Source organism: Vipera ursinii (genome assembly GCF_947247035.1).
Source record: "Vipera ursinii genome assembly, chromosome: 3".
NCBI lineage: Eukaryota > Metazoa > Chordata > Lepidosauria > Squamata > Viperidae > Vipera > Vipera ursinii.
In genome coordinates, this window is record NC_139516.1 from 62,345,357 (window position 1) to 62,368,952 (window position 23,596).

At 37.8% G+C, this 23,596-nt stretch overlaps 1 protein-coding gene across 1 annotated transcript; it reads left to right on the forward strand.

The window, feature by feature from the left end:
• Window positions 1-3,560: 3,560 nt before the first annotated feature.
• Window positions 3,561-22,704, forward strand: PODN (podocan). The gene is made up of 10 exons (XM_083359029.1): window positions 3,561-3,687; window positions 6,927-7,195; window positions 8,476-8,569; window positions 9,112-9,176; window positions 12,828-12,937; window positions 14,955-15,111; window positions 15,568-15,683; window positions 16,334-16,991; window positions 19,111-19,259; window positions 20,080-22,704. Exons 2-10 carry the CDS (start codon window positions 6,932-6,934, stop codon window positions 20,228-20,230), a joined length of 1,764 nt encoding a protein of 587 aa, XP_083215155.1. The 5' UTR covers window positions 3,561-3,687; window positions 6,927-6,931; the 3' UTR covers window positions 20,231-22,704.
• Window positions 22,705-23,596: the final 892 nt, after the last annotated feature.

The following is a 23,596-nucleotide window of genomic DNA, read 5'->3' on the forward strand; positions in this document are numbered from 1 at the left end:
TCAGTAGGTGCATATGCCCATCACTCATGTAAATGGAGCTGTGCATGAGCGCTTACACAGAACCATTCTCCTCCCCCCCCCCCGCCCCCGGTGATTTGCAAAGCTGAAAAGGTTGGAGAACTGGTCTAGCAGCATTGGAATGCCAATTGTGCTGTAGGATGAGTTGCTTCACACACATTTTTTAAAATTATATTCTAGTCTTTCCCAATCAAGGAATCCTCCAGACCTCAATTGCCAGAATTCTGAGAATTGATCCTAGACTACTTTGTTTGACTAAGGATGTCCAGGTTTACATGAACAAATCTGACAAATATTTTAAAGATGCATATATTTTTATATTTATCAGATGCTCAGGCTCACTTTACGAATTCCTTTTTAACTGTTGATGTGTTAATAACATATAGGGTGTTTTTAAGTAATCCATCCTTTTAGACAACATGTGTTAATAACTATGAATCCATTTTTTAAAGCATTATGCAAAAAAGTCAAATCATTTATATGCAAAGTCCAAAGTGGACCTTCAAAGCAGTGCTGAGCAAATTCAGGATTTGGGAATCTGATTTATATTAGCAGTAATAAGCAGAAGCACATTCTTAAGTATATAACTATATTAAAGACTTAATGCCTTTTTTTGTTTGTTCTATTTTTTGTTGCTAATATAAAAAACTAGACTTACTGGCTGGAGCTTTGGGAAGGTGTAATTCCCTGCAAGGGTAACAATACTGGTCCCTCATTGTTAAGTGAATCACTATAGTTATTAAGTTAGTAACACGGTTGTTAAGTGAATCTGGTTTCCCCATTGACTTTATTTGGCAGAAGATAATAATAAAGTTGGAAGGGACCTTGGAGGTCATCTAGTCCAACCCCCTGCTCAGGCAGGAAATCCCATACCATTTCAGACAAATGGCTGTCCAGTTTCTTCTTAAAAACTTCCAGTGTTGGAGCATTCACAGCTTCTGGAGGCAGGTTGTTCTAAGTTGTAAAAAAATTGCAGAAAGTGATCATGTGACCCAGGACACTGCAACCGTCATAAAAACAAGTCAGTTGCCAAGAGACTGAATTTTGAAGACATAGCCATGGATATCCTACAGTGGTTGCAAGTGCAAGTCACTTCTTTCAGTACCTTTGTAACTTTGATCATTAACTATTGTAAGTCTGCCTTGTTAATATTCAGTTCTCCCATGATGGGAGAGATTCACCTTTCCTCACCCATCATACAAGACCTGTAATGAGTGGATTTGCTTTCACACATAACCAAAATCATATAGTAAATATGCACCTCGAAAATGCATCTATAGCTTGGGGCACCTCTGCAAAAAAATATGCAATGAAAAAATGTACTTTGATCTTTGTAGTATTTATTTTAAGAGATGGATTGGATCTTTTATGACTCCCCAGCCTGGATTCAGAAGGATCCTTCAATATAGTTGGGGAAAATGTTTTTTTTTTAAAATACTTGGTAATTTTGCATGCCAGTTGGTCTTTATAAAGAAAGAGGAAAATGCCAGTTCTTGAAGAGGAGAGAATGCTAATCTCCCTTTTCTATAGCTATATTTGCGTGAACAACTCGGCCTAAGGGAAGATTGAAAAGATTTACAAACTGGCTGCATTTTAGAATGCAATTCTCAATCCTGTCTTCATTGCTTAGGACTTACCTCCATCACAGCTCCAGCGTCTGCAGCAACAGGCACCAATGACTAGAGAAAAGCTGCCAAAGGGAAAAAGCATTTATCTTCTTAGTATTTCATTGTTAAAATAATATCTTTTATTATGTCATTGCAAAATCTATAATATAATTCAAAGTTATTTTCTAATAACTAATCTATTTCATTATATAATAGTTTCCCATCTAAAATGCATACATATTCTATTTATCGTCCTTACAGTTGATCTATAATTGACAAAGTATGTTTTATTGTTTGTGGCTAATTTTCATTCCCTTAAAAATCTAAATCCTAAAATAAAATCAGTTTACTTCTTGTAACAGTTCCCCTTGGCGCATTAAAAGAGAATTTGAGCTTTATTATTGCCAATCCCCACATTTACTACAACAACAACAAAAACAATAAATCATTTTTTAAATCTTAACTCTCGCTTTCTTCTTGTGCCAGGCAGGCTTCCATATCATTGCCTTTAACTTCTTAAGTGTGTCTCCCTTTATTCCTACACATGTTGTTTGAATCTAGGGAGGCCATCCAATTATCAATTTTTGAAAGAAAATGACCCCTTTATAGTCATTAAATTTTCATTCTAATAAGTCCAATCTCCTTGTTTGGCGTAGTACAGTTGTCATTAATTCAATCTGATCTACTCCTTTCAAATCCATCTGGCTTAGATAAGAGGTCATGTCTAATGTTGTGATTTTCATTTGGTTGCTTAGAGTCTTAATGTACTGTATTTGAGGGTATAAAGGTTAAGGTTTCATGTTTTGATGAAAAGTTTCCCACTCCCCCAAACCCAGGACTTTTCTGAACCTTGAAATAAATGCATTTATTCTGCTTTCTGAAATCTATGTTGCATGTATGATCCTGGATTCCAGCCTGTAGACGTACAGAATAGAAAAGTGCGGAGTACATTTCCCATACTGAGTAGTTTTGCTTAAAACAATCAATACATTTGATGCAAGCATTCACTTTGCTCTTTCGTTTTGGGAATCATGAATTTTCAATCCAGTGAAAGTAAACCAAAATCCAGAAATGGTGATGGAGATGAAATAATAGAAATTTAAACACAGCTAAATAAACGTAGTGGATTTCAGAAAGAACAGTTGCAGAATCTCAGGCTAGTACCCGAGATAAGAATTCCCACAAGTATCTTGCCAGTCAATCCAAGGGCATTTAGCTTGTTGACTTATTTTAAACCTGGTCTTAAAGGAAGGACATATTTCACTGTTCCCCTGCACTTCATCTGGAAGTGTTTGAAAAAACAGTAGCTGCCTCAGTTCCATGAAGAAATTGAGTTCTCCTTTGAAAAAAAAAGAGGCGAATAAGGTGGCATGTACTTTGTTCATATCCCACATGCATGTGAAATATGTGAACCTGTCACTGAGGAGAATGTCAAGTGGAGTGGAAAACCCCAAGCAATAGGGAAAAAAAGATATCTTCCCATGTTTACATTAAAGAAGCATATGCCATTTATAAAGTAATTGGTGTCAGTGGGACTCAAGCTTGAGATTTAGAAATCAGAAAATATTCAAACGGTAATGCTAACAGGGAAAAGGCAGGGCTTTAAAAATTATTTTCTTCACTTTTTAGGCTGCCTGTTATACACTTTGCTTGTTATTCCCACAGCGTCTACTGATAAAAATCACTGGGCATAAGCAAGCCACTGAATTCATCTCACAGCTATGAATTTCTCTCATATTTTATCTCCCACATTCTGTTCATTTACATTTTCCCATATGGTGACTTTGGAAAATTCCTTCTTGCATAAAAAAGGACAGGAAATTCTCTTTGGAGAGAAGTTGCTCTCTCTCTTTCTCTCCCTCCCTCTCTCTCTCTCTCTCTCTCCTTTTCCTTTCTAGTTGTACTGATCACATCTGGAAAGCCTCTGATTCGGGAAAGGGGGAAAGTGTTCGGCACTCGGCGCTTATAATTGCTATGGCATGAGCAAACGGAACCTTTGGTGGGGGGGGACCCAGAGAGATTTTTTTTTCCAGATACTTCCATCACTGTCCAGAAAGTTGAGGTGAGTTTATTTCTGAAGTTTAACTTTGTAGTTGCCTGGTTGTTGTAGATGGTAAATGGCAGGGGCTCTTTGGAAAGTCGTTCTGAACACCCAAAGCTGCATAACCTGATAATGCTGAGCAAGTAGTACAGGAAAAAATAAGGAACAAAGCAGAGGCCTGAAGGCACCAGAGTCATTGACTATTTATTTTCTGTGCATGTCCAATTGCTTCTCCCACTCCCAGGGGATAACTTTCAAACAATTCCTTCCACATGGAAGCACTCTAGAGACATCGTTCCTAGCTGCATTCATACAGAGATTCTGTTATTTGATTAGTGGAAGTTCTGTTTTAGATCCTGAAAAAAAAAACCTTCCAAAAAGTTGTACCTGTCAAATTAGTAACTTTACACTGTGCTTGGTCGAGTGTCACAGGATCTTAGCCAACCCTTGGTGAGGTCTTGGCTGAGGCTTGAAGTGAGGACAAGCTTTGAACGAGGCACTTTATATAAACCGAGGTTTTTAAAAAGCATTTTAAAAAAGATTTATTTTTTTTAACTAAAAAAGGAATTGGAATAACTCGCCTGCTTTTATTACCTTCTTTGTGAAACCTAGCAAATGTTTCTTTATCCCAAGCATGTCCCAGGGGTGTCTGAGTTGCTGTTGCTTCACAGGAGGGAAAGATTGATGCCAAAAGCATGAGGATCTTGCAGAGAGTGGAGACATGCTCTTAAAGAAGTAGCTCTTATTTTGTTATGTTTTAAAAATCTAGGTAACCTATCATTTTAGTATTGCATCCATTTATATTGGGGTGTGTGTGTGTGTGTGTGTGTGTGTGTGTGTGTGTGTGTGTGTGTTTAGGATGTACTTGTTCTGCATACACACTGTATATCTATGCATGTATAGGATATATGTGTATGTTTGTGTCTGCATGTGTGTATGTATGCATATTTGGGAGAGACAGATCAAAGAAAAACAAACACAGTAGGCACCCTTTAAGATGTATAATACGCCAGAAATTTTATTGATAATGGAAGTCATTTAAGATATAATCATTGAAATTGGAGTGTGGACAACAAATAGCTTAGACCAGTTTAGAATTAAACCCTATGGAGATCACACTAACGTGGAACATAAATTTAAATATCAAAAGACTTGCATGGTTTGAGGAGATAATATTCTCTTTGAAATGGAATATTACACATTTATGAACTTTGGAACATGCTCATTTGCAAGCATGCCCTTGAGAACATTTTTTTAACATTTATTTTTCTGCCACGAGTTGGTTTTTATCTTGTCTCCAGCGCCTCTGGAGAACTTCAGTTAACCTTAGCTAAACCAGTGTTGAAGTAAGACTTTCTCCTACATTCTGACTTCATCCAAGGCCAACCTCAAGGTGTGTACAATTTGTTAAGTTATGAAGTTATTACTTTGGAAGCAATTACTTTGGATTGCAATGATTGAAAACAAGCAACAGAGGCAAGCTAGATATTAACAAAGGGCAGAGCAAATATCATGGTAGTTTAGTTTTTACCTACTCAAAGGGGTGGGAAACCCTTCAACTTGACAGATAGAAAAAGATCTAAGTCTGCTAAAGATTTTATCCATCAACTGGCTTTCAACACAATAAATTAAATGACTCATTTTGTTTTTGAAAAATTGTCACTCCTTTGGTTTGTTCTTAGTGGTCATACTCTGAAAAATTGAACACTGTGAAAAACTGTCAAGTTAAAGAAGAGGTATGGTGGAAAATATCTCCAAAGAAATTACCCTCCAAATGGAGAGGATCCAAACAATTATTTTATTAATATAGCAGGGTGTTGGACCTTAAGTCTTGGGAATGAAAAATTTGCCCTGTAAGATTACTATGAATGTGTATATAGGCAATGCACACTCAGTAAAAATGAGATGCATAATAATACTATTATGTATAGAATAATCGTTATAGATCAAGGATGGACAACCATGACTACAGAGTCTATAGCACTTCTGTTTTCAATTCAATATTCTAAATAATTCAACAATTCAATATTCTAAATAATACAAAAGGCAAATGGCACCCATAAACAATAACAACTTCCACACCAGAAAAGAGTAAAAAAGTTGCGGGTAAACACATCTGAAACTAAAGCAGTTGCCCTAGAGAGCAGCTATTCCAGTCATTTAGAATGAAATAAGTAAACAATGGGTTGTGGGTACAGTGGACATCACATTATGGGCATTCTGGTTGCCACAGTGGTAACAACTGAGTGCTTGCCCACTTGTAAAATGGCTGCCATGGTGTAATTAGAATGGCAAAACGGATGTGGGGCTTGGGGTTGGTCTGACACTAGGTTAGGGAGACCAAGTTCAAGTGCATCCTCCTCCATCAAAACTCATTGGTGACTTTGGGCCAATTACTTTCTTAGCTACCTCACGTCCCGGGAGTGTTATTATGGGAAAAATGAGAACAGCTCCAGAGAGAAAGACAGGAAATAAATATTTATTTATTATTAATTTATTAATTTAAAGTTCACCAGCAATTTTATTCTTGGTTTACATAAATACTAAGATAATAACGATCTGAAGTATTTTTTCTACTACAGTACTTAATTTCAGAAGCAGGATTTGGGGGCTGATGGACATATTTGGAAAGTTTAGGTTATGTTTTGAACATTTATCATACAGTGGCCGCTATGTTGATCATTATTAATCACAAAATATTTATATTTATATTTATTAAATTTTTATACCGCCCTTCTCCCAAAGGACTCAGGGCGGTGTACAGGGCAATAAGTATTAAAAGACAAAGTACAAAAGTTAAAAAACAATTAAATATTATGCCCGATATATACAATAATTAAAAACCATGTTAAAACCCCAACCTCCATATCAGTTAATGTCCTAGTCAAGTTGTTTCATGGACCCATAATCTGTCATTTTTTAACGACCGATGTGCCACTGGCTACAGTGACCTACCATCATTTTTGTAACAATGCCCATGGAGATATATGCAGCCCAGATGGATTATTATAAATAAAACCTGATTCTTTATCTATATTATTTTGCCCTGTTTTGAAAAGTGAAAGAGGTTAAGCTCTAAATTTGATTGGCAGAGTTTGTAGTCAACTTACAGAACACTTGATTGGTTATGCCTGAGGGTAAATAAGGTTTACCCACTTGTTTTTGTGTTAAAATGTTTTGCCATTATAGAAGACTGCACCTATTTATGAAAAATAGCTAGCAGCAATACCCAATACACTGTAATGTTTCCTTGGTTTCAGTGGAAATGTACCTGAACTTCCTATTCCTGTTTCCGGTGCTGTGGCTATTGGTACTTAACTGCAGCAGGATTCAAGGCCAGAAAAACGAAGACAGCAACGAGTTCCCAGAAAATTTTCCTGAGCTACTCAATCATCAAGATACTTCCTTGGCTCCAGATTGTCCTAAAAAATGCACCTGCACCTCAGAAGGAATTGTAGATTGTGGTGGATTTTCACTGAAGGAATTTCCCATGGATGTCCCAGAAATGACAAGCCACCTTTCCTTACAGGTATGGGAACACTAAACAAGGACTGACAACTATTTGATGAGGCAAATCTCCAAGTCACCCGTAATATTTGTTCACTGCAAAGCTTGTAAACTGAGTTTTCAAAACTGATTAGCGGGAAAGAGGTAAAGTTAGTCTTTGTTTAGTGACCACAACTGGGCCATTCATGATCTCATTAGAGATAGTCCTTGTTTAGTGACCATAATTGGGACCGGAAATTCGGTCGCTGAGGGAAATCGTGACTATCCTTATGATCGTACTTCAGCTTTTGTTTGCTTTATCTTTCAAAGGTCATAAATGCAAGGATTGATCGCAAAGTTACTTTTCCGTCACTGTCCTAACTGGGAATGGTCGCTAAATAAGGCAATTGCTAAAGAGGACTAGCTGTAATTAAAGTATATTTAACCTGGCAAAGTACACTTTGATCTAAGATACTTGTTGCTTTTGTATCATTTGCACAAAAAAGTGCAAGGGTGGAAGAGCCCTTGCCCAATCCTAAGGAAAATTTCAGAGTTAGGGTTAGGGAACTGCAAATATTTGCACCCACACCTGCTCTGAATCATTTTTTTTGCCTTCCTATCCAAAGTGCTGCAAATCACTAGGAATAATAACAGTAACAACATTATGAATAGCTATGCCTAAGCTTTTGAGTGGATTCGGAAGAATTCTTTCAGTCCTGGCCCTATTTTAATAGGTCTATTGCAGACCCAGCCAAAATTGTGAACAGATGTCCTTGACTTACAACCACAATGAACCCCAAATTTCCCTGGCTAAGCAAAGCAGTTGTTAAGCAAGTTTTGCCCCATTTTATGATCCATTTTTGCCATAATTCTTAAGAAAAGGACTGCAGTTGTTAAGTGAACAATATGGTCATTAAGTGAATCTGACTTCTCCCATTTATTTACTTTCCTTGTCGAAAGTTAGCTAGGAAGGTTACAGATGGTGATCACATGACCCCCAGAACAGTGCAATTGTCATAAATACAGTATAATCCCAGTTGCCAAGCGTCCAAATTTTGATCATGTAACTATGGAGATGCTGCAACGGTCATAAGTGTGAAAACTGGTCATGTCACTTTCTTCAGTTCCATTGTAACATTCAAGAGTCACTAAACGAATTGTTGTAATTCAAAGACTATATTGCTGTATAAGCACATTCAAGAGTGGTCTCCTTGCCACTCAGGCGATCCTGTTGTTTCCAAAGAAAACTTCCCCAATGAAGTTAACTAGGGATCAAATGCTTTCAGCTAATATCTTTTATTTTTAATGCATCTTTTCTTTTAGAACAACCAGATAGAAAAAATCGTTCCAGAACAGCTTGCACGTCTCCCTTGGCTAGAAACATTGAATTTACAAAACAACAGACTCACATCCAAAGGTAAGCTGGAAAATCCAGAATAGTTTAAAAGTAAATATAATAGCCAGCAAAGACAATATTACAGAAAAGATTGGCCATATGTCATATCCTAGCCCTGTTTTTTTTTCTTGGCAAATGGATGCACTTCCTAAATCTGAAGGACTTATTTGTGTATCAGAAAAAAAGGAAGTGGGAGATAAAAAACAACAACGCCACTCTTGGCACAAAATTAGCAAAAGGATCATTTCTGCAAAACTGGAAGAAAATACGCTTGAAATAAAAAATATCTCATCAGCATTGTGAAGACAGTATCTAACATTCTCAGTCTATTGCTCCAATGTACCTAATTGTGAAGCAGTTAACTTCAAAAATTCCTCTCAGGGACTTTGATCTTTAATCTAGATTGCCTTTAAATGGATGATAATCCTCTGTTCCTATTTTGTAATACACCAGCACCAGCAATAACCAATACTATAACACACATAAAATATTTTAGGAGGTAAAATTGCACTAGTTGCAAACAGATACTAATTGTCAAAATACTGTATCCATATTCTTTTAAGGGCTTCCAGAGAATACATTTGACCAGCTGGAGAATCTGAATTACCTGTACCTTGCAAATAACCAGGTTAGCAAATGTTTCAAGAGTTGCTATTTCTCCCAACTTGATGTCCTCCACTATGCAGCCCGGTGATTCCCATATTCCCCAGCCAGAATAAAAGAAAGTAAACTGGGATATAGTCCTTTGACAGGTACAACTTTGTGGCTTTGAAATTTGAGGAATTAAGAGAAGCTACGACAGTAGTTAGATTAGAGCTAGGCAACAGTGGCAACATAACATGAAAATTATTAATATGAAGAGATTTATCAGTAAAAAATGTATGGTTCCCAATAGGAACCATACCAGTTGCGGATTTTCTTCAAATAATTCTCTAAATTCATAACGATACTATAATTTCTCCTATTAAAGTCTTGACTTTTCTTTAAATTTACTGTATGTGACATTGAGATGAAATTTATATTACCTTTCAGAGGAAAAGTCATTGTATTTAATATCGTTCCTCCTGTATTTGAGGATCTTCATGAATATGTTTTATATATATAAAACGAATTAGAACATTAGAACATTAGAAAATGGTTAGATCAAGTTAGATCAAATATTGAAATCTTAGGTGTGGAAATTAGGGATTCAAATAATTATCCAACAATTGTTGCAGTTTTGGAAGATTTTTTTTTGTGTTGCCGAGTTCCTTGACCACAAAATATTCCCTTAATTTGATAGCATTAAGTTGATAGAATTGATAGAAATAATCAACAGGGCCGTTTAGGCATTTAAGTCCAACTCCTTCCTAACTGCAAGAATCTGATTTAAAGCATTTCCAGCAGAGGGCTGTTCAGCCTCCTCAAAGAAACCAGTTAAAAAGGTACCTCAAGTCTCTCTGGGGAGTTTCAAGAGAGGGAAGAAAACTGTTGCCTTATTTGAAATGTCCAGGAAATGAAGTTACATAAACACTGGTATTTGAATCATATGATTTGAGCTTAGATCAACATACGGCTAGCGTATCTCCATCAAAGTTGCTCTATGAGAAAAAAATATATCTAATTACAGTAATGCAGCAAAACAAGCATCATATTGAAACCTCAGGACGCATTATATTCTGTTTATAATATTCTGTAATTTTCTATCTTTAGCACTAAGTTCTTGATTAATAAATATATACATTAAATATTTTTTTCCTCACTAGCTAATTTCCTGCCAGGCTCTGCATTGGCCAAATCTCCCTATTCCAGCCCAATGCTTTATTTTTTATTTATTAATGTTATTTTATTGGTTTATGTACTGGCCTGGTCAGAACATAACTCAGTGATAAGTAAAGGAGACATTCTTAATTTTGGAGTTATGAAAGCCTGCATAACTCTTTGGAATCCCCACTGCTCCACAGTATTTACTGGTGGCTGATAATTAAGAATTTGGATAGCCATCATCATATAAAGAAAAGTTCAGCAACTCATTTCTTTTTCAAACAATGTGCACTGTTATTGTTGAGTTGCTATACCAAACTGCTTATCTAGTAACATCGTGTCCTTTCCTTCATTTACAACAATTTTCCATGCAACGCTTTTGGCAGTGAAGAGGGGTTCATAAAAGCAAAATACAAGCCAGGCTATGACTAATATTCCAGAACTTTTGTGTCCAATTTTTTTCTATGAGATAGAATAGCTATCGTTGGTCTTTCCTGGTGCTGCTGGTGCTGCAAAAGAAAACCACATCCAAATAATAAAAGCAAACCTGTTGAAAAGAGAATTCGATGAAATGTCAGAGACACGCCAAAAAAATATTGTTTTACATAATCAGAATTAAGAGACTGAAGTATATTTTCAGGCTTTAGCTGAAATTCATCTCCAGCAGAGCAACAGCTATAGGCTGGAGTTATTGCACCCCCCCTGCCCCCAGTGAATCATTACATGCCTAGCCTTGCTTATAGAACTACAGAAAGGCTTTATAATAATGTGCATTTAGATGTCACAGTAAAATAAAAACATTTAGATTAAATTTAATGTAGCATTGATGAATAAGGATATTTACAAGTTGTACTTTTCAACGTTTTTATGAATAACTTGGATCTTAATGTAGAAAGAATCTCTCAGTCTGTATGAGTCAAGATTGTAGAGATCCCCTCCATATTGCCTTTTCTTACAGTCTTCTAGGTTTTTTTTCCTTAGCTCTTCTTAAAGGACGTATTTCAATAGCAAGAGCCATAGTGGCACAGTGGTTAGAATCAGGGCTTCTTTTGTCATAGAATGCTCAGAATGGAGTTCCGGCACCTTTTTTTGGATGGAACCTTGTAGGGTAGGCAAGGCGGGTTATATGACATGTGTGAGTTCCGGCACCTTTTTCTTTTACAAAAAAAGCACTGCTTAGAATACAATATTGCAGGCTAATTCTGCTGACTGCCGTTCAGACCTCACCAGCTCAAGCTTGACTCAGCCTTCCATCCTTCTGACATCAGTAAAATGAAGACCCAGATTATTGGGGGCAATATGCTGACTCTGTAAAATGCTTTAGAGAGGGCTGTAAAGCGCTATGAAGCGGTATATAAGTGTAAGTGCTATTGCTATTGTCTATTTTTTTAAAAAAAATATTAAGACCAGAACTGGACATCATACACAAAGTGGAATCTCTCTCTGACTTTAATTGGCATATAATGTATACTTGTTCAAGCCGAGGACAAAAAAAACACCTGTCAAGAATAGTAAATACTTTAATTTGGATTCCAAAATTGAGTCTTGGAGTGAAATGACTAAATGATCTTGAGTTGGTCTCATTGGCCTCTTCCGGGTATGGGATTCTCTGACTGAAGTGGTGCCAGCATCAAAATGGGTGAAATGCTCCCAAAATAGAACTCTACCTTGCTCGGCCCTCATTGGGCTGTCCTCTTCCCATTTCCTAATTTTATTTCCACCAATTATCACATGCCTTCAACGTGCAATGATTATTGAATGCATTTTGAAGTTAATTGGATAATATTTCCCTATGAAATATTATGTAAATACTTATCAACTTAAAATCAAACAGTCAACCCTTGGAAATCTTGCAACAAAACCATATTAGAAGAACTCTTTTTTCTTTTTTAAAATAGATCTTGGCAAGCAAAATAATACTAGAAGGCCATTCTGTATCTGCATTGTATTTCTTTTTATTAATTTTGTACCCCCACACAAGGTTCATTGCACAACTGGCCCAAAATAAATGTTAAATAGTCGTCATAGTTTCTCTATTACATCCATACAGGGTTACAACAGAGTCAGAAGCAGATAGCCTGAAAAAACAGCCTTCTGTTAAAAAAAAAGGCCTATTTATGTTGCATTCTGCTAGGGATTATGGAATTAATGTTTAGGAGAATTTATTCCCAAGCTCTTGGTTTTGCTGGGACTTGCCTAAAAAAGAAGACTCAACTATTTATGGAAGAAGGACACACAAACTGTGCAAAATATATTTGTTCTCTCAATCTGTCCTTCCTATATATCCATTGAGCCCAATAAGCATGGCTTTCCAGATGAAAGTTTAAGTGCATTCCACACTGATATTTATTAGTATTAGAGAAGAAGGTAGAAATCCTTGATTCTAAGATAATTGAAGCAGCTTTATAATACCCTTTCCTCACTGGAACAAATAGCCGTTTAATATTCTGAAGGAAATGCAAGGATGAGTGTGTGTTTGAAGCCTTTGTATTTCTGACAATGATTTCCTCCTCTGGCCTTGTCTCTCTTTTTCCAGCTCACAACGGCTCCAAAGTTCCTTCCACAGACTTTGATCAGTGTGGATTTTGCTGCCAATAATCTCACCAAAATTTATGATCTCACCTTTGGACAAAAAACAAACCTGAGGTAAAAAAAATAAAAGAGGTTTTGAGAAAAAAAAGCTGGAGGTTTAATCATCGGCAACAGCAGCAGCAGAAGCAGCATGTAAAGTCGTAGAGTTATTGTTTGTAAGAATATATTTCTTTCAGGAGGAAAGATTCAAGCAAGCATATATAACATGTTAGCATCTTATAAATAAATATATAAAATATAATAAATTAGAAGGACTGACATCTTGCAAGATGTCCTGCAAGAGGACCGAAATCTTGCAAAATGTAACAGTGGCGTAGCGTGGGTTGTCAGCACCCGGGGCAAGGCAAGTAATTTGCGCCCCCTAACCCGGTGACGTCAGGGCACTGCCGAAAAGACGCGCCCCGCAGCGGTGTAGACTTTCCAAGAAGAGTCGCGCGCATGCGGGATGCTTCCAGGTCCCTCTCGAGGGCGGCTGGGCGGGGCTCCGACCTGCAAGAGCCGCTGCATTCAAGCTCGCACGTGAGCCCCGCTAAATAAAGCCACACATGCACACGAAGCTAGGCCAGCCGGCCGGCGGGTCCGTCTTCACTCGGCCAAGCCTGCCGGGGCGCCTGCGGGGCGCTTGCGGTTGGCCTGAGCCTGGGCAGAGAGTTGGGCGCTTCTATTTATTTTATTCAGTTTATGTGGCCGCCCATCTCACCTGCCGGACTCGTTTCGCTTTGCAAGAAAGAGCAGCTCGAGAGCGGAGCCAAGCCGACTCTGTGCAGCCCTTGGGGCTCCCTGAGCAGCTCAGTGCGAGCACGCCCCCCCAGATGTTGCGCCTGGTGCGGCCGGCCCCCCCCTGCACCCCCCACGCTACGCCACTGAAATGTAATTATATTTGCTTTCACAATTATTTTGTTTGTTTGGTTTAAATGCTTCTATGGTTTCCACATCAGAAGTCCAGGAAAGGTACAGCTTTTACAAATTACAAAATGCTTGTAATTGAACAGAATTCAAAAACTCAGCCCTTCTCTTGCCCAAGTTAAATTCCCCCATATCATCATTGCTTACATTCACTGGCTGCCTTCTGTGGCCTGTGACTGAACCAGGGTTTTCTAGGGGTCTGTCACTGATCTTATCCTCTGTGTCAAACTGTCCCAAATTATGCAGTCTTTGGTCATTTTCACAATCAAACATCTGCTTTACCACAAACTTCACTGGGAAGGGTGAGACTGATTGTTTTACTATTCAGAAAATTCCAAAATAATTTTGTGTCAAGGAAAAAAAAATCTTATTTAATCCCCACGGTAACATTTGATTCCCATGCATTTGACCCATCCACTTTTTTTGTTTTAGGTGGATTGCAAGGCTCATAATAATAACTTAGACAATACCCTGTTGAAAACAACCTAGAAAAATAATTCTCTAATATATTGCTGAGATTAATTTGAGATTGCAGGGGTTTTCAAGGGAAATATTTCTTTAATTGTGATGGGTCTATCCTAATTGTCATTCCCTACTCTGTACTATTGGCCTCTTCCCAACCACTGTCTGACTTTCCTCCATGAGATAAAGGCTCATAGGTAAAAAAAAAACCAAATAGATATTATGAATTTGACGGAAAATGCTATTTCAGCCACAATGCAGTTAAGGATAACATTAGACTGTCTTCTTGCTCATGGGTGGAGATGCAATGAAAGTAGTGTCATGGGAAACCAGGGAAGAAAAGGGTTACCTGTACCCTGTATCCAGGGCTAGGATAAGTAAAGAGAGGTCCTTAGTTTAGAGTTGTAAAAATTAAAACAAAAAGCAACTGAGTTGCTTCGACAGCAAGTTCTCTATGAAGAAATATTGGAATACTTTAGCTTTCAAACTGGTAAATGGAAGCATGATAGAGTTGTATTGAATTATATCTGGTGGGAAGAGTGTGGATAGTTGCTGAGATAACTTGAGGCATAGTTGATGTAAGAAAGTTGTTACTTTCAGAAAACAATCATTCAGTACAGACTTGATTCCCAGCCTTGTTTCTGTCTATCTCTGTCTCCTTCTGTCTCCTCTTCCCCCACCACCATCTGTTTTCTTCTGATAGGTCAGTCTATCTTCACAACAATAAGCTTGATGATGTCGGTCTACCAGAAAACATGTTCAATGGTTCTGACAACGTGGAAATCTTGATCATGTCCAGCAACTTCTTAAAATATGTTCCAAAGAATCTACCACGAGCACTGTATAAGCTACATCTTAAGGTAGAATATCAGTTCCATTGCATGTCAGAACCTCAGCCTTTATAAAGCTTATTCTTTTGAGATGTTGAATACATTGACTGCTTAGTTATTGCATTTATGGATCATATTCTTTGCTCAAGAATTTATGAAACAATTAAAAAGAAAACCACCTGATAGCATCTTTAAAAAGCAGTGGCAGCCAAATTATACCAGCACAATGCCAAACAAATCTCAGGAGGTGAGTAGATTTTGATCTCCTTCCTGCAGATACCCCTGGGGATGATATTCTACAGTAGAAGCACTAGGACAGAAAAAAATCTGGCAGGAAATTCTAGAGATTGTCCTCTTATATTCATTGAAGGCTTTTTCTCTGGCCTCTTCCTGTCACTGCAACCACCTTAGAACATCCCTCTTATATTCCGAGGACTGAAGATTCAGTGAAGAGACTCACAGCCTGCCCTCTTTGTCTCTGGACAGAATAACAAATTGGAGAAGATTCCTGTAGGAGCTTTCAATGAGCTGTCAGAACTTCGAGAGCTATATTTGCAGAATAATAAATTAACCAATGAGGGGATGGACAATGAAACCTTCTGGTGAGTTTGTTAGTCTTTAATGGATGCACATTTAGTGGATAATAGTAGCTGGGTTACTTTGCATGGGACTCTTCTTCTAAGCATATTCAACTGTTAAAGGGTTAGGGATCCCTTTGTAAGACATAATTGACTACTTTTGACTCCTTTTTTGTCTCATCCTTTGATTAAGATACTAGACTGGAAACTGGAGTTGATTTAGTCTTTGACAAGCTTGGATAAATGTTTATCTAGTTCTTCAGGAGATTAAAATGGCAGCTTACAAGAAGAGGCTTCTTCAAGTGTCTGCAAGATGTGGTCTTGCAGAAAAGCTGTCGGCCATAATGGTGTGACTGAATCTCCACCCAGGAATTTTGAGCACATTGTCATGTCTGCCAGATTGTCTTTTTTTGACCACTCCCTGCTCGTGCTGCTTTAAAGGGGCAATCATTAGGTGTGGATTTTTGAACTGGGGTTTATTCATCATGAACTATATAGATAGCAACAGTTTTTCTGTACATATGGGGGAAAAAAGGTCTTGCAGAGTTGCAGGTATAGTTATCCCAATTGCAACAGTGATGAGGAACAGAGGCAAAACCTATTCATTTCCCTCTGCTAACACTTTGTGTTTTGCTACTTAAAGACTTAAAAGGAATTTCTTTTTTCCCCCCAAGGAAACTCTCAAGCCTTGAGTACCTGGATTTGTCTAGCAATAACCTTTCCCAGATTCCACCCGGTTTGCCTCGAAACATTGTTCTTCTGCACTTAGAGAAGAATGCAATAAGATCAATTGGTAATGATGTCTTGACCCAAATCAAGAACCTGGAATATCTTCTGCTTCATAATAACAAACTAAAGGCTCGAGAGATCCATCCACTGGCTTTTCATGGTCTGAAGAAATTGCACACTGTTCATTTGTATAACAATCTACTGGAAAAAATCCCCAGTGGGCTGCCCAGACGAGTAAAAACTCTTATGATTCTCTACAACCAGATTTCAGAAATTGGCAGGGAAGATTTTGCTACCACTTATTTCATGGAGGAACTAAACCTGAGTTACAATAAGATCACCAGCTCACAGATTCATCGGGAGTCTTTCCGTAAGCTGAAACTACTCAAGTCCTTGGATTTTTCTGGCAATAAACTCCGCACCATGCCTTATGGCTTCCCCAAGAATTTGCAAAGCCTCAAGTTAAAAATGAATTTGATCAGTTCCATTCCCAAAGGCACACTCTCTGGAATGTCAAAGCTACAGGAGCTGTATCTGAGTGCCAACAAATTGAAAAACAATTTAATTCACAGTGGATCATGGAAAGATCTCACCAGTCTTAAGGTACAAACAAACAGAGGTCTAGATCTAGAGATGCACATAAATGATATCAAAAATAGTATATAACTCTTTCAAATAGGCAGATCTATGAGAGAAAAATTAAGCTGCATGTTCTGAGAAAATCACAGCTAGAATAGATATAAAATGAAAGAATGATGCAAACCACACAATATGGAAAAAAGTAAATATTATGCTAGTTTACCATAGAATCTGAAGCTCTGTAGACAGGTAAAAGGGGGAGGAGGGAATAAAAAAATGACAGGTATATTGAGATGGGTGGAATATTAAGGAATCAAAGACATTTCTATCTCTAACCATGGAATTAACATGCCCTGCTATGCATTTCTAAAGTCCTTGTGATACCAGTAGTGCCTTTGGCTCACTACTGTTTTGGAAAAAATACAGCAGTTTTTAACTGCAACACACTTGTTTAACATCCTGGGGGGTCACGTGATCACATTTTGCAACCTTTTGACAAGCAAAGTCAATGAGGAAGCTAGTTTCACTTAACAACTGTATCAAAAAAAGTTGTAAAATGGGACAAAATTCACTTAAGAACTGTCTTGCTTAGCAACAGAAATTTTGGGCTCAATTGTGGTCATAAATCAAGGACTACTTGCAATCTCTTGGAGGCTGTATACTGGGCTGACTTGAAGAAAATTCTCTATGTGTGTGTGAGAGAGAGAGAGGGGGGGGGAAAAGAGAGAAGAGCTATTATCCCATTATCCCCAATCTCTTTTTTTATTTTCCTTTCTAAAACCTTGTTTTCTCTTCTGAGGAAAACATAGGTAAGGAAGAGATAATTCTTAAATATCTGAACATATCACTCGCGCTAAGTTTTGAAATTGGGGCAAGGGTCACAGGCAGCTTGAGGGCCACAAGTTGTTCAGACCTGGATGTATATACTATTGAGATACATAGCCTGATGGTTTCACATAGTATGAAAGTACAGTTGTATGAAAGTATATGGAATATTGAACTTTAGTCACAAGCCATGAACAATTAAGCAGTGACAGTAAGCAATCAGAAGCTGTAATCAATGAGCTCCCTCTGTCCTGTTTGTATGGGCAGAATCTGAAGCACCAGACATTATGTTGTTGCCATTCAGTTTGTCAGCTCACCAAAATAAATCTAACAGCAAGCAAAACCAAAAGGCAGAAAACAGAGGTCAAAGCAAACCTCAAAGGAAGGGAAGGGTACTGTTAAGGATTGTTGTGCAGAGGTCTCCTTGTGCTACCAAGGAGTTGCACAGACAAGGAAGAGTATTGAGAGCAGTAAGAGATCACAGTAACCACAAGATACACTGAGTTGCGAAAATAGAAAGTAGGTTACTTTAAGGTGGTGTAAAATCAAAAATGCACAGTCAAAAATAATCAGTCCAGGTCATACACAAAAATAACAGTCCAAGTACAAATCCTAATACAAAGTCTTCTTATCAGTCCAGAGGTCAAAAACACAGTTATGCAGATACAGAGCAAAAAAGCAATAATAGAGCGATCAGCAAATTCAGATATTCAGAGAGATCCAGTGAGAGAGAGAGTCTACGTTTCTAGCTCCCTCTTATGGCCACACGCCCATGGGTCAATTACCTTCTTAAAGTTACAACATCATCATGGCTTATATATTTCCAACCCAATATGTAGGCTATCATCATATGCCTAACAGGTACAGCTCACCTTGCACCCAGATTCAGCTCTTGCACCCAGATTCCCATAGCTGTGTTTCAATGTATACCTGAAAGAATTGGGACCCCTCTTGCTAATATGTTAGGTGACCAGGATGAAAGAGGTGAATGAACCAAAGGAAGTTAAACCTAACACTACAGAACAGGCAAATGAACTTGTGCAATATCAAAAGTGGTGGTGTGTCTGTGTGACTGTGAAGGAGAAGGATGAGAACTACAGTGACGATTTGCTGGAAAGAGATGAGAGCGTGCACTCCACTATTGGGCACTAATGGTTGCAGTATTGTGGATATCTCACTGGCGTGTAAACCTAGCACCTAGAAAATACAGATCTGAGTGAATGACAGGATGTGGGATTTATAGCAATTTACTCTTTTCAAAGCATCAGAATGACTTCTGTTAATTATTTAAATTATTCTCTTGTGGATCCTGCTCCAGATATTGGACATGGCTGCCAATCATCTGACTGCTATTCCATCTGGTTTACCAGAAACTCTCGAGTATCTGTATCTCCAGAGCAACAAGATCAGCACTGTGCCAGAGGATGCCTTTGATTCTACCCCCAATATAAAGGGAATTTATCTCAGGTGTGTAGCCAGGAAAAAGACTCTCAGAAAAATACTAATGGCTTCACAAATGTAAAAGATACCTTTTCCTTTATGTATGAACTCTATACTGCACTTCAAGCATGTTTCATTATGTGCACTAATTGTTTATGGACAAGAAATTGTGCATTTGTTGTGCTTATGAATCCTTGTCAGATACGGCACAGGTAGTCCTCAACTTACAACAGTTCATTTAGTGACCATTTGAAGTTACGACGTCACTGAAAAAAAGTGACTTATGACTGTTTTTCACACCATTGCAGCATACCCTTGGTCACATGATAAAAAATCAGATGCTTGGCAACTGACTCATATTTTTGACAGTTGCAGTGTCCTGGGATCATGTGATCACCTTTTGCGATTTTTCGGACAAGCAAAGCCAATGGGAAAGCCTGATTCACTTTAACAACTGTGTTACTAACTTAACAACTGCAGTGATTCACTTAACAGCTCTGTCAAAAAAGGTCATAAAATGGGTCAAAATTCACATAACACATGTTTCATTTAGCAATAGAAATTTTGGGCCCATGTTGAGGGCTACCTTTCTACCTTTATGCATTCAGAAATCTCCTCAAATTGTAAGACATCAATTGTAAGAATAAAGAAAGGTAGAATGGCTGGAGATGAAACCCCAAAACTGAAATGTGAGCATAAAATAGAGAGAAACAGACTAACCTCCTTCTTATAAAAAGCCATTTTTGTGGTATCCTCCTCTTAGTATAGAATTTATAGGACAAGGAAGGACATTGTCATAAAGTATTGAGAGGTAATTCTATTCATTTTTTTTCCTTTCAATTTCAAGGTTTAACAAGATTGCATTCAGTGCTGTGAAAGAGAGCACTTTCCACAGACTAAAGCAACTGCAAGTGCTGGACATTGAAGGAAATTTTGAATTCAGTGACCCTTTGAAAAATGAGGATCACTCAGAGGAGGAAACGGAGGAAGAGGACTAATGGGAAGTGGCATTTACCTGAAAACAAATCTTTGCTGACCCAAGCGTATCCACATGGTAGAAGATTAAGTTACCAAATGCTTTTCTAAGGACACACGTAAATTATCTCATTTACTCAACCCACACAGCTGTGACAAAAACAAAGCTCTTTATGGCCCCACCCCATGAATGGCTAAGTTAGCAAATAAACATATAGTTCACAAGCCTACATCATTATAATTGGTAACATCACAGATGAACAAGTGATTGGGATAGTGTAGCAGGGGTCTTTGAACTTGGCCCTTTTATGACTTGTGGACTTCAACTCCCAGAATTCCTCAGCCAGCGTGCCTGGCTGAGGAATTCTGGGAGTTGAAGTCCACAAGTCATAAAGGGCCAAGTTTAAAGACCCCTGGTGTATCGCATCCATTATGGCTTTCAAGTACCTGATACCACAGGTTGATTCTGCACTGACAGCTTCTTCCTATTTACTTGATAGGAAAATAAAGGTGTGTGTTTTTTTCATCTGAATAATTACCTGTATATTGGAATGGAGGATGTCTTAGCATGGAGATTCTCCTTTAAAATCAGCAAACAATGAAGTGAAAATGGCTGTAACAGAAAACTACTCTCACCTCACCCTCTCTTCAGCCCTGCACAACATATATTCTCCATTCTTATAGCAAAAATGATTCCTCATCTTTCTGAAAAATCTGGTCACATCACTACCTCATTGGCTGAAAATCTGAAGGACGTTAGCAAGATGAGTTGTGACCCCCCCCAACCCATGATGAAAAATCTTACCGCTCTCTAAAGGCCTATGAAAGTCTCTAGAATATTTTTTTTTTAAATCACACCTGAACTGACTGAACTGCAGAAACAGAATCCAGTGGGCCTCCCTATACTGCTAAATTAAAATACTGTATCACTTGCCCATTTGCCACCTTAGATAAGCCAATAGTAACTGCAGTTCGGTGTCATCTGGAGAGCCACATTGACCGTTGCTTTAGCTGTAAAATGGTTAAATATATGAGTTACTTAGGCTATGTGCATTTCAAAGTACATATTATTCACTCTGAGTCACTGGTAGATCTGGCTTTATAAAATTTAAACAAATTACTAGCACGGTCAGCATTCAAATGTCTGATACCTGTCTGCAACTTGAAACTCTTGTTTGGCAGATTGTATTTTGAATGGTAGCCACTGATCGTATGGATTGTGATGAAAGCGAAATAAACTATTTCCTCCCTATAGATTTATAGCATTGCTAAAGCAACAAATCATGAATAAACTGCTATAAGTCACTAGTGAGTAAATGGCCAAATAAATTCTAGGGTGGGATAAATTGTAATGATTACATAAATAACATTTTGATTTCATATTCATCAGGAACTAATTCAGCAAAATGGAATGTCTCTTTGGACTGTCTGTCTGTCTCGGTCTGTTTCGCCTCAATGGTCCATAAAGATACAGAGCACTTAGCAGGAAATGCAGCAAATCTTATGAAAGTATTCAGTCTTTCTAATCCTTTGCCAAGCTCAGCCAAGACAGTCTGCTAATATCAGAGCAGTGGATGACCTTCCTCTAGTCTTATTACTTGTACTACTTTTTTTTAAAAAAGTGTTTCTTGGGTCATTGTGATGTGAGAAATTACAAAAGCTGGCTTTTGTTTACTTAAAAAAAACACCTCTCACCATTTTTACTTGTTAATAAAAGCTAGACTCTATAAGTTAAGGCCTCAATCCAAGGTCAATGCATTTCATCAAACAGCTATACTCATCCATGTAAGATAGGAGACCATCGCCTGTAGCTTCATTGTAAGTCCAGTGTGAGGCATCTCAGCCATTAAGCGGAATCCAAGTCAACACAGCCACATTGGACACCTGCTCAGTATGTATATATTTGGATTTTAAAAAAGAAATTCTATTATGGCTGGATCCCATTGTTTTTAATTTATCCCTACTCCCAAAGCCAGAAATACAATACCATCTGAAGATTTAAAATACCAACTTATTCTGTTTTGCGAAAATTAAAATATATGTTTGCCTTGGAGTGATTTGTCAAATTTATTTTGTATGTGCGTGTGAGGTTCTTTGCTAAGGACATACGAATCTGATATTCATCTAGCATTAGATGTAACTTGATTTACCAAATTTGAACAGTATTTGTATGAGATTTTGGGCCAGACATGGCTATTAATCACTATTTTTCTAGAAGCTTGCCCTCATATTCAAGAAGCAGCTAACAGAAGTTTTAAGGACATGACACTGCTAGATATGATGTTTTGTTGCCAGCAAAGAATCCATATATGTGCAGAGAATTGGCTTGCTGCAAACGCAATAGCCCCAACTTTATGACTTTTTTCCCCAAATGTTTCCTGTTAGCTGATTGTTAACTGCTTTCCCCCCAGCCATATGATTACTGTGGATCTGACCAGTGTTCTACAAAGCCTTTCTCTGCTCTGAATCCTCATCTTGCCATCTTCAGCCCTTATAAGTCCCATTAGTCAAAAATATGCATTCAATTTTCTCTGCAGTTAATAAAAGCATATGAAAAGCTCCATAATTTCTTCTGGTTTTTGAGTTGTGGTGGATCTATCATAGCTTTAAAGAGCGATGAGAAAAAGTGAATATGTGGATCAGAATTTTTTTGTTTTCCAAAGGATACAGTAATATAATATGTCTATTTTTTCTAGGCAAATAGAAGTTGCAAATAGAAATCCCCTAATTCTGTTTATCATATAAAAAGTTAGATATGTCCATGTAACATAAGCCATGGTTCTTTATTCTAAACCTAATTGCATTTCTTAATTTCTTTTCCTTGGAACTACAAAATCTCAGGAAAAAGACCAATGGGGAGCAGTTGCTTTGTACTATCCATAGAAAATGTTGAGATTTCCAAATGTGAGTTCATGCTGCAACACTCTAGCAATTAGAATGGCCACTTACCCTTGACCACAAAGAAAAAGAAATGTAATGTCTTAATTAAGAAGGCCCATATTTTTCTAAGTTTTAATATGCTAATGCAAGATCATGGCGCCAACAGCTCCAGAGTGACTTGCTATTTCAGAATCCTGCTTTCTGCACTCACAGTATTAAGCCTAATACAGTTCTTTAAAATAGGGGGGTGAAACTTGGTCTAAAATCTTAACTTACTATGGAAGGAAAGATACTATGTTTAAGGTCCTTCTCTTCCCTCACTCTATAAATCAGGCCTCCTGATCATTCTATCAGGCATGTTTTGTCAGTTCTGTTAGATCACTCTTTCTTACCCACTGACTAACTGGAGCCATCTAAAAGTAGTTTTCTGGCTAAGCCAGTTTGGGCAGTTTCCTTTTATTTAGATATCAAAGTTCTTAACCACCTATCTCCCTCATAGAGGGAAAGTT

Excerpts from the sequence above, each read along its gene's own strand:
- PODN (XM_083359029.1), top strand. The coding sequence starts at position 6,932 with ATGTACCTGAACTTCCTATTCCTGTTTCCGGTGCTGTGGCTATTGGTA. Across the intron at positions 9,177-12,827 it reads TGTACCTTGCAAATAACCAG|CTCACAACGGCTCCAAAGTT; the intron begins GTTAGCAAATGT and ends CTCTTTTTCCAG. Across the intron at positions 15,684-16,333 it reads ATGGACAATGAAACCTTCTG|GAAACTCTCAAGCCTTGAGT; the intron begins GTGAGTTTGTTA and ends TTTCCCCCCAAG.